The sequence below is a fragment of the Neofelis nebulosa genome, chromosome 2 (genome assembly GCF_028018385.1).
Source record: "Neofelis nebulosa isolate mNeoNeb1 chromosome 2, mNeoNeb1.pri, whole genome shotgun sequence".
NCBI lineage: Eukaryota > Metazoa > Chordata > Mammalia > Carnivora > Felidae > Neofelis > Neofelis nebulosa.
In genome coordinates this window covers 168,715,939-168,728,174 of record NC_080783.1, presented here as the reverse complement: position 1 = coordinate 168,728,174, position 12,236 = coordinate 168,715,939, and the positions used below count along the sequence as shown (strand labels likewise).

General features: G+C 42.1%; 1 protein-coding gene across 1 annotated transcript in view; it reads right to left on the bottom strand.

The window, feature by feature from the left end:
- The window catches only part of JAK1 (Janus kinase 1), a 128,263-nt gene that overhangs the window by 45,467 nt on the left and 70,560 nt on the right, over positions 1-12,236 (bottom strand). The window contains exons 2-3 of the mRNA XM_058717119.1: positions 4,558-4,634; positions 1,722-1,920 (exon numbers count right to left, since the gene is read on the bottom strand). Coding sequence (XP_058573102.1) covers positions 1,722-1,920; positions 4,558-4,563 — 205 coding nt within the window. The 5' untranslated portion in view covers positions 4,564-4,634. The remainder of the gene's footprint in view (positions 1-1,721; positions 1,921-4,557; positions 4,635-12,236) is intronic.

Sequence of the window (12,236 nt, the reverse complement as noted above, 5' to 3'; positions counted from 1 at the left end):
GAAAGAATGAGAGCTGAAAGAACAAAAATGGACCATACACTTTTGGACAACAGGGAAGAAAACCATACTGCCTCCCAATATCACTTACTATAATAATAATGAGAGTTCTAATAATATGTGGCATTCTGTATTCATGTACTTTTAAAATTAATAAATGTTTGCAACATTCCCCTGAGTCAGTTATAAAAGAGCTCCCTCATTCTCTACAGACTGGGCTTAGAAACTGCTGCCCCACACTGCCTGGCCCTGAGCCCAGAGCTACAGCAGACTCAGTGGCTGCGTCTGCCTGCGGGCTCAGGCTCTCTCCTCGTCTCCTTTAGCAGCAGCCCCTTGATCTCTCATTAACTGCAGCCCAACAATTCTGTACAAATATGATGGTAAGAAACTGGGTCAACAGAAGAAACGCTATAAAAAGCAAACCTCAAGGGAAAGGAGAAAAAACACAACACCTTAAAAAAATACTTTAGAAGCATCAATTTACATCTAGCTGTTTTGCTAATTACAAATACTTTTAAAGCTAATGTCTAAAGATGCTTCCTTTTATACTTTGCTATCTAGTCAAAATAACTTTAGAATATAATATAAGGGCATGAACCTCATAATCTATACAGCTCAGCCAATTTTATTCCCTGTAGCACCAACCTCTCCCCTTTTATTGGAACTCTGGTATTTAAAGCATTGGAAACAGAAAGATATATATCAGAAAGAAAAAGGGGTTTCTAGACAAGCTGTTATCACAAACTAGGTAGGTAACTCTTGAAATGTTCATACTATCCCAATAGAGTTGTCCTGAGGGCTAAAGATGATATAAATTAAGCATGGATCACATCGTCTGCCATTACAGTTAATCATCATGAGTTGTTTAAAAAAAAAACAAAAAAAAACACAGCTTTATTGAGATGTAATTTACATATCATAAAGTCTACCCATTTTAAGTGTACAATTAATGAATTTTAGTATATTTACATTGATACAATTGCTGCCACAACCCCAGTGGACTAGATCTTTAAGTTTCTATAATTTAACTTTACTTGTCATTTAAAAGTAGGTAGACAAAAACTGTCACTGACCCCAAGATTTAAAGGAGATTCATTTTGTTACTCAGTTTGGTTTCTCACCTTCTCCTATTTGGCAACAGGCTAACTCAAGAAAGACAGGCTCACTTGCAAAAAAAAAAAAAAAAGAAAGAAAAAGACCATGTTGTTCACAACCTCACTGCCCTTTTTACAACCTGGCAGTCTGACCAAGCCACAAAGTGACACTCGAGTTCTCACTTCAAGTCAGCATCACAAAGGGGAAGCAAGTTACAGCGGCCAAAGGATGGATTCCACCCTTCCGAAGAAGTTTTGAACAGCCTTTCAGATCTTGAGAGATGCCCCTTATTGAATAGCTTGCAACTTTGTGCCAGATGTTTTTACTCATTTAGTGCTGATAGTATTCCAATTTTCCAGATTGTAGGGGAAATAAAAACTGCGCCTCCACAGAAGGCAAAAGCCTCATTCCTTGGGACCCCAAGCTCATTAGTCACAGAGCAGGAATAAGTCACTTTACCATGAAGACAGTGAAAAGTAACACCCTCAGAATTCAAACCACTGGCCCAAGGTGAAACGCATGTGAGCGGCAGAGGCAGGCCAGAGCCCACGCGTGCCCACACAGAGCAGAGCTGCGAGGCTCAGGGACACCACACACGACCGGGCCAGCAGGCAGCAGCCCGTACTCACAGCATTCCTGCGCCGCCCTGATGCACAGCTCCTCTGCCGTGTACTCCCCGCTGCCCAGCCGGAGCGGCTCCCTATCGGACAGATAGAAGAGCACTTCCACTCCTGGTTCGGGGGCCTCCAGATTCACCTCCGTCTTCTTGGAGCTCCTCATTTTAGCACAGAAAGCCATGGCATTGCAGTCCTCTTTTATATTTAGATACTGTAGTGGAAGGAAAGCGAGACCACGTGGTCATTCTATGTGCTAGAAGGTCAAGTGGTAAAAGAGAATGCTGGGAAGGTAAGTAAGCATAAATACCTCTCAAGCAGGTAATTTCCTACTGCCCCTTCCCTCTCGGAAAATCAAATGCATCCGAACTTACGAGAGGTCAAACTATCCATTATAGTTATGAGGATAATCAATTATACACTCTAATTCATTATGACCAGACCATATTCTCAAAAACCAGAATAATTTTAGACATGGCCTAGATTTATTTTCTCTATCTGCACACAAGTTGTAGTTGAAAAACGTGGCTCGTTCTGGAAGCGCTCACGTTAATGTTACTCATGCTGCCACCTCTACTGGAATCATCTCACTTCTGAGCCCACCTAGGGCACGAATCACATTGTCTTTTAACTTTGTCTATCTCCCACTAAACTGCAAGCTCAGGGAGGGCATGAACCGCGTCTTATCTATCTTCCTGTCTCCAGAGCCTAGCCCAGGGCTGGCTCACAGATAGTACACACCAAGTGACCACCAATTCATGTTCATGAGCCATATGGAAGGGTCTCGAAAATTACTGAACGGGGCCAAGTCCTCATCACTCCACTGGCAGGCAGGCAGATGGGCAGCACTGTGTGGCAGCAGAATGAGGGCTGGAAGCCTTGCTCTGAAGAGGCCAGAACCTGCTGGTGAGAAACTTGCAAAAGTCCTTCACCTGAGCCTCTAAAGGCAGGGCAACTAGGATCAAAGAGCCAGCCCCAGCAACTTAGCTTAGACAAGGCCAGGAAGGAAAAGGAACATCTTTCTTCCCCTCACTCCAACACCAGTGGCCTACAAACTAATTTCCCTGACACCAGGTTCCTAATTTCCTACTGCCTGCCAAGCCAACCTTCACTTAGCCCTCAAAGTAGTATCTCTCTAACACCTATCAGGTCCTCCAAAAGCCCCCATTAGTCTATAAGAGCAGTCTCAAACTCCTCACAGAGGTCCTCCATCAGCTGCCAGCTAGCCTCTCTGCCTCATCTTCCATCACTCCTAGCCTCTTACTTCATGCCTGAAACCTACAAAGTTGCCATTGTTCTGGTTACTCCTACTGCCCCCCCTCCCCCGCCCCACCCCATTCTGCTTTTCTCACCTTCCTGCCTTTGGTCATACTCATTTCTCTATCAGGAATACCTTCCCACCTCATCTTTTCATGAAAAACTGTAATTTTCTTTAGAACCCGGCTTGGACATCACCTCCTCCAGGAAATGCCTATGAACTTCCATCTCATCCCCTAAGTTAGACGCCCTCTCCCAAACTCACCTCGCTGCACTAACCACACTGGATTATGACCATCTTATTCATGTGTCTGTCTTTCTCTCTCTCAATGGTTTATGCTGGGAGTTCCTTAAGGGTAAGGACTGTGTCATTCATCTTTTTCCCCAGTACCTAGCACAGAGCCTTACATTTAAAGGGTGCTTGCAGAATGGCCCAAGGAAGCTCCTCAAAACAAGTCACATAGCTCTCTTCACCAGATTCATGAGCTCGTTTATTAGCCGCCCTGGTAAAGGTGAGATACTTATAGGAGAGACATGAACCAGATAGGCCTCAATGCTACAAACTAAGAGGCACTCAATTTTACTTGTTTCACCTCCAAAATAAATCTGAAAACCAGAAGCTTTCACAAATCAGGCTGAAAGACTAAGTTCATAACTTACCTTAAGGGTTCAGATCAACTGTCAAGCAAGAAAGCTTTTTTAAGTTTGTTTCTATATTTTGAGAGAGTGAGTAGGGGAGGGGGAGAAGGAGAGAAAATCTCTTTGTGCTATCAGTGCAGAGCCTGATGTGGGCTCGAACTCACAAACCGTGAGATCATAATCTGAGCTGAAATTAAGAGTTGAATGCTTAACTGACTGAACCACCCAGGCTCCCTGAGCAAGAAAGGTTTAAAACCCAACACTGAGCATCCAACTCCACCCTACAACGAGAAACAGAAACAGAAAACAAATAAGCTGCAGTCTGCTTTATAATGTAAGATACACCTTTGTCCTTGAGGCCTTATACAGGCATGGCATGGGAAAAATTGAGAGATGGTGTTACACGCTTTCACTCTAAGGAAATAATCAGGCAAGTATACGTGATTATATACGTATACGGTGGGGCACCATTTATAATAGGAAAAAAATACAAGTGACAATAGAAGGTTAACAAAATAAGAAATATCAACACAAAAGAATACCATGCAGCTGTTAAAAAGATGACATAAAGCTATGTGAATCAACACTGAAAAATATATATGACATATTACAAAGTGAAAAAAGGCATAATATGTATATCATGACCCTTTTGATCATGCCTATATGCACAATCTGTAAAAACGTGATAAACTGCTAAAGTGGTAAATATCCAGGAAGGACTATAAGGGAGCTTTATCTTTTACTCTGGACTTCCTATACTTTTATACTCTTGAGATTTATTTTTAAACCAGCACATTCAACATTTGGAAATGAAAAAAAAAATTAAACTACCAATACTGAAAAATGAAAGGATAGAAGTACAGGTTATCCTTACAAATTCAAGATCAGTTTCATTATTCTTTTTAAAAGCTATTTTCCTTTTGGTCCTTTTTTAAAGATATGCAAAGGTACATACCTGCATTTATTCGGCTGTCCAATGTCCTCCAAAAGCTGACTGGATTTTCTTCTCTACTTTCCAAAGTCCATTCAGAGCTGGGATAGAGACAAGGATAAATAAATAAATCAGTTGCAGATGTAATTGCATCAGAGAATAAGAGGACATTCTTATTAAGGAAGCAGCCCAAACCATAAGTGGATAGGAAAAAGCATTTGGGAGGAAGAAGGGAAAAAACTTGATGAGGACACTGAGAGGACAGAGAGGCATCGTAGGGTATGAATATCAAAGAAGATATTATTTTTACCACTTCAACAGAGGAAGCCAGGGACTTTTGCTTCCTGGCATAGAGTGCCCGGTCCAATGCAAATGAAGACCATGTGCCTTTTCCGTCAACAACTTCTCCCCTGAGGCCGTGAACAATAGTTCAGGACCCCCAAACTTATGCACTTTTATTTCCCATTTCCATTTCCTTTAGAATTACCCTCCTCCCAACCCGGTCTGCCCTTGGCCTCATTTAATGGTGATACGATATGGTGAAAGGGGGAGCACCGAGAAATAAATCCAGTGAAAAATGCTTTTAGTTCATCAAATGTTTTTTGAGCCATTCTTATTTGAAAACTTCGGTAGCAAAAAAGCCTCCTTCCAACCCCCTGACCTCACTTCACACTTACACTACATAAGAAAGCCAGTTTGATTCTCTAGAATTAAAGCACTGATCCTATCATCTTCATCGCCAACCACCACCAACCGCCCAACACACACAGAGTTCTGCATTGTTTTAACAACTTTCCGGGTGCCTCTCACAAATTCTCTTTAATAGTAGAATCTAATTATTTTTGCAAATCAGGAGCAACCACCCTTAGTGGTGTGAAAGTGGTTTCCAAGTTAATATAGATCACTGTCTGTTTTCTGTTGGTCATTTAATACACTTTATCAGAATTCTACTTTCCCAAGCATTACACAGCAGAAGTAGAAACGGAGTGGGGTGACAGAAATGAGGCTACAGGCTAGCATTCCCACAGGATCTTACAACCGAAGGGGGGGGGGGATGGCACAAATGAAAACATACAAGCAATCTAAAACCAAAAGAGTGTGGGGTGCCTGGGTGGCTCAGTCGGCTGAGCAGCTGACTTCGGCTCAGGTCATGATCTCACAGTCTGTGAGGTCAAGCCCCACATCAGGCTCTGTGCTGACAGCTCAGAGCCTGGAGCCTCCTTCAGATTCTGTGTCTCCTTCTCTCTCTGCCCCTACCCCCTCCACTCTCTGTCTCTGTCTCTCTCTCAAAAATAAACAAACATTAAAAAAAATTCTTAAACCAGAAGAGTGTGTCACAATGTCACCTTCGGGAAGCCAGGCAGAGGATATAAGTATGAATTTTGATATGACAACTTTGACTTGGCTATTTTTTTTAAATTTTTTTTTAATGTTTATTTATTTTTGAGACAGAGAGAGACAGAGCATGAACGGGGGAGGGGCAGAGAGAGAGGGAGACACAGAATTGGAAGCAGGCTCCAGGCTCTGGGCCATCAGCCCAGAGCCTGACGCGGGGCTCGAACTCACAGACCGCCAGATCGTGACCTGAGCTGAAGTCGGACACTCAACCGACTGAGCCACCCAGGCGCCCCTTGACTTGGCTATTCTGACATGGACAACTTAATCAAGATTCAAAGAACAAACCATTATACTTTCAGCTTTTAAAAATCTAACGTAATCCATTGTTTTAATTATGAGAATAGATACCCCACCCCACATCAAAACAGCAATCTGCAATTAGCTACATGCTATAATGCCTTGCTTTGGCTCAGGAGCAGAGTTTCAAATGTCACATTTAGGAGATTCATAATTTCTGAGCAGTTCTTCATGCCTGAAACTGACCTACATCAGGAGGCCACAATAAAGAACTGGAGCAATATGGCCCCTGTTCACATGGAGCTTACAGTCTGTAGTGGAATCAAGCAAAGATGCACATAAAGAGGGAATTATAAAGAGCTTAAAATGCCATGGAGGAAAAAGAGAGAGGTAAAATAAAAGGAATATCATCTAGCATGGGACTCAGGAGGGAATTAATATTGAGCTGAGATGTAATGGATATCTAGGGAGGTGGAGAGAAGGCAGTCTGGGTAAAGGACTGGCATATGCAAAGGCCTGGTAGAGGGAAGGAGCTAGTCTCATCTCTCCAGCTTCATAAATGGGGAAATCCCTCCAATATCCCTTTATACCTGGGCAAAGAACAGCCCTAGTTGGTTCATCAGCAGTATTTGCTAATAGCATGTGTGGGGCCTACCTGAGGTTTCCTGGAAGCATGCCATTATATGCTGCTGCCAAGGATGAATGAAAACCGATGGGCCCAGATGAGCCCTATGCTCTGGAGAATTAAGAAGCCTGCCCCAAAATGAACATACTTTGAGCCTTTCAGATCAGGAAGAGACCTGTAGGTTCCAACAGACCCAATTTAGCAAAGACTACAGCATAAAACCTTTCAGAATTCACAAAGGATTTTTAAGTGTACCATCAGATCACCTACTACTTGCATTCAGGAGTCACAGGGTTGCTCGGAGCCTCATGTAAGATTCGAGGGTCAGCCTAAAATTACTAACATTTTTCTAGGATTGGATTCTATGAAAACCCATAATAAAACAGAGTTTGGTTTTTCCAGTGTTCCTTCCCTATTGCAAGCCACACTATACTGAAGTCATAATACACCTAATTTTCAAACTGACCTCCCATATTATTGGATAGGACAATAAAATGGTATTGTGATGCTGAGCATAGAGATCAAACTCACAGGGAAAACAGAATCAGCAACAGAATTGCTAGACCATATGTATTTACTATGATATTTTTATATGCTGATTCAATAACAACAGAATCTCAAAAAACTGACATCCTAATGATAAAAATGTAAAAACACCCATAAAGCACTTAAAAGACAGGATAGGCACCGTTCTAAGCACTTAAATCTAGGATTGCTGATCCACTTTGTATGAAATGACATCTGTTCTCATTCAGGATGAGAAGAGTCTTTTGTTGGTACAGAGTGTGTGTAAAGGCTTCATTCAGGTAGCATTTCTTTCCATATAAACCAAACAAAATGCTATTTATTTATTTAATTCAAGTTAGTTTACAGTGTAGTCTTGGCTTCAGGAATAGAGCCCAGTGATTCATCTCTTACATATGCTCATCCCGAAAAGTGTCTTCCTTAATGCCCATCATCCATCTAGCCAACACCACTCCCCACCCTTACCCCCCCTTTCAGCATCCCTCAGTTTGTTCTCTATTTATTTTAAGAACAGATAGGAAAAGAGCAAGATCAAGTTTATAAATACTACAGATAATTCCAGGCAATCAATTCAAGTTTTTCGTTACAAATACAAAAAGAAAATCTTAAATGCTCGAAACCTGACCGGTAAGAATCGTGCAACACTCTTTCAAAAGAATATGATTCACTGGGTTCCATTCCCAATGCAAATGAACACAGAGAAGCTCAGAAAATGGGAAGAATAAAAGTGAATAATCAAAAGCTCTTTGAGGACAGCACTGAATTCTTCCATACTAATTTACTTACAAAATTTCAAGTTTTTGAATAAAAAAAAAAACTGCCTCTCTTTCTATGGTTAGAGGATTGCTTCTGTGGCTCGATCTTGTTAGATGCTACTTTACATTAAAAAAAAGGGAGGGGGGACATTTTGTAGAATCTCACAGTCTTTAGTTTATAAAAGTCTGATCTAAGTATAGCTGATGCTTCCTGAACGAGGAAAATGTAACAAAACAAGAGACAACTTGCGAGTCTGAACAGGGCCTAGCTGCAATAGAGGCATATCATAACTATTTTCCAAGATGCAAACTCCTAGAAATCTATGTCTGAAGATGCTGAAATCCTCTTAAATTGTCAAGGACACCCTTTGAAGTACAAGTATCTGTATAAGGGAAGAATATACAATTAAACTTTGAATAGTGAAGAGACATAAAAATAGACCATGTTAAAATTCACAAGTATGATCAGAATATGACTGCTTCTGGCCAAAGGCCACTGCCAGATTTACATGATAAAAATAGACTGGATGATAGTTAAAATCAATGACAAGAGTCAGAATACAACACTTTGGGTAGGTAGCTGGTTATTTTTACTAAAGAAACCATCACTCACACACACACACACACACACACACACACACACACACACACACACACACAGGGTTACTTTATGTCCATCTTAAAGGAATCAAAGCTTTTGATTTCTGAAGTAGAAAATAAAAAATGTTGATAAGTTAAAGTATGAACCTAGAAAAACTGAGAAGAAAAATATGTAATTTAGAAGTATTTCCTGAAATCAGCTGCTTAAGAAATTTTAAGACTAAAGTTTCTAGACCTTAAACTATTTCAGCAGGCACCTGCCTTAAGTTCGGCAATGAAACCTAACATCACAATACAAGCTCCAGGAGGGCAAGGATCATTGTCCCGTAAGCGCTGATGACCAGCACATATTAGGTGCTATTAGTTAAATACAGTTGAATCTTGAACAGCACAAGGGTCAGGGGTCTAAACTCCCGTGCCATCAAAAATTAGTGTATAACTTTTGACTCCATCCAAATTACCAATAACACAAATAGTTAACACATATTTTCCACATTATACATATTACATACTGTATTTCTATAATAAAGTAAACTAAAGAAAAGAAAATGTTATCAAGAAAATCGTAAGGGAGAGCAAATACATTTACAGCACTGGACTTTTTATTAAAAAAAGGAAGTGTATAAGTGGATCCATGCAATTCAAGCTCCTGTCGTTCAAGGGTCAACTGCAGTTGTTACATGAAATGAAGGTAACAAAGTAACAACATTACTGAATCCATACACAACTAGCAAGTGTGATCCTGAACAAATCATTTTAACTAACTCTGAGCCTAGTTTCCTCATCCACTTAACCTCAGAGGAAACATCCCTCCTAACGAATCAGAAAAATTTTTGAAAAAGTCTTCATCAGGGGCGCCTGGGTGGCTCAGTCGGTTGAGCGTCCGACTTCAGCTCAGGTCACGATCTCGCGGTCCGTGAGTTCGAGCCCCGCGTTGGGCTCTGGGCTGATGGCTCGGAGCCTGGAGCCTGCTTCTGATTCTGTGTCTCCCTCTTTCTCTGCCCCTCCCCCATTCACGCTCTGTCTCTCTCTGTCTCAAAAATAAATAAACGTTAAGAAAAAATTAAAAAAAAAAAAAAGAAAAAGTCTTCATCAAGCTCCTATAACAACACCTTTTTCAAGTGCAGTTGTTGATGTGAAAGTGCTCCGAAAGGTGTGAGGTGGTAAAACAATGTAATGTAGGCTTTATGGCAAAGGACTCAAGTGAGTTGTGAGCTTGCGAGAAGGACAACAGAATAAATAGGCATTCTGAACAAAAGCCTTATCATTAATCAAGTTCCATTTCACAAATCTAGCAGAGCAGTTAGGAGAGTGAGCTGGATCATCCCTACCTGAGTCCAAATCCTGCCTTCCTCACCTACTAGCTATTGTAACCTTAGGCAAGCTACTTAACATCCCTAAACCTCAATGTTCTCAGTTATGGCGGGAGGCAGGGAATGGCATGTGTCTCATAGAGCTGTTAAGGGTTATATAAGTTAATGCATATAAACTCTGCCTCAGGCAGAGTTTAGCAGGCAGCAAGCATTCATATTTTGGCCATAATTCCTGCTAAACTGATTACATATTGATGGAACACAGTTCCAGTCGAGGAGAGGGAACTCCAGTATACACTGAGCCTCTGCAACAACTCCTGCATCAATGGCACTTGCACTTAATTCTCATAAAAAGCAGGAGAGGTTTGAGGCCAGTCAGTGGGAGTGCCGAAAGTCAAACACAGGACTCCTGATTCCAAGGACCCTGCTCTTTCCACAGGGCGGCAGGGGGAATGACAGAGCCTGCTTTAAAATGCCCCCTATCACCAACACCATGGTCTTCTCTGGCTTTTCAGTATTTCTCACAGCTTAACATCCACCTGGGAGACTGAACTCATTCTAGGGCTTTCCCTCCAGAGACTGAAGAAATGGTCACTGAAAAAACCATCCAAGTGCTCAGGCCTTGCTGCACCAAAGCCCACAGCTAAACACTGCTCCAGCACCACTACCTCAGGTATGGAGAGGAAAGTTCTGGTGGCTGCTAACTAGGGCCCAGCTCACACATGCACAGAACCTCCTTGAGGCCTAAGACACACACAGAGGCAGGGAGAGCATCTCTGCTTCCCTTCCAGAGTTCCCCACTAGGAACTCTGCACACACACACAAGAACTTTGGAAGGGACTTGTATCGGGTGCACCCGGTACCCCCTGCCTTGCCGAGACCCAGAACAACTGTCTGATGAAAGCATCACAAGATACTGGGCAGAGCTGATGGATTCCAGCCAAAAGGACGACACAATATAAATACAAAACCTGCTATTTTTCCCTGTCAGCAAGTCAGAATGATGGCTTTTCTATATGCCATTCCTGCCACACAGAATAACTCACTTCTAACTATAGCATTTCCAGGAATACCCCAGAACCGTAAGTGCTGCTTCATTTACAATAAACTTCCAGGGATGATCAAACAATCAATGCCAACTCAATGGGTCAGGGCTCTCTGCACTGCTCCCAACGAGCCTGCTTTCCCTGAGAGACAATTTCTGATCAAAGTAAATACAGTACTTGGCCTAATTAACGTCAATAAGTATTTTCCTAAAAGCCACATAGTATCAAGATGCTTTGCTACTCTTTCTTCTTTTTCCACTAATACATCTATAATGTTATTAGAGAACACAGAATCTCGGGGTCAGGACTATGGTGGCAGAAGTGGACACTCCAAACATGGTGGGAAGAATGGCTTGTCTTCACCTTATGTGCTGTTCAACCACTCATTCCTAAAATACATATTAAGCACTTGTACCATCGCAATAAAACCTTGCATTTATATGGTACTTTATATTTTAAAATGGCTTTCACATCTATAACCACATTTGAGGCTCACAGCCCCTTTCGCAAATGAGAAGATTCAGCTTCAGACGTTCCCACATTCGAGAAGCCAGTGCATGGCCAGACGGGGCTCACACTCATTTCTCGGCCTCCAGCTTCACGGCCCTTTCTCACTGTGCCACATTTCCTTGGTCAAGGCATGGGGCTTTGGTGGAATCTAAAGAAGTACTAGGATTAAAATCTAAGCTCACCAAAACCTTGGTCTGTTAATAGCTGGCAAGAGAAAAAGACACCCGGGGACCTCAAGAAAGCAGACGTGGAGGGGATGCTGAGACACAGACAGTAGGAACAACAGGAGTCAAGAAGAGAGGGCTGTGAGGTAATCAGGGAGAGTGGAATCTGTTCCCAGCCTTGAGGAAGACAGAAGATTTTCAAAGATAGAAAGGAAGTATGCAGTTCTTCTGGAAAAGGACCAGGAGCAAGGAAAATCATGAGGGCGGGTGTATAAGAAGGAATATGCAGACCAGGAGGGGCAGATAGGAAGGAGGTAGACAGCGTGGAAAGGTGGAGGAGGGTCCGTTTGAGGACAGTCTGTGTGCCAGCTTCCTCCCTCGGGCAACAAGAGAAACCCCCCAGAGAAGGAGGCCCTAGTTCCAGCCTAGTTCTGCCAGAACCTGCCTGGTCTTAAGCCTCTAAAGCTTTCTGAGCTCAAATAGTGTGTAATAAAAAAAAAAAAAAATACTAGATGACCTCTGCGGTTCCT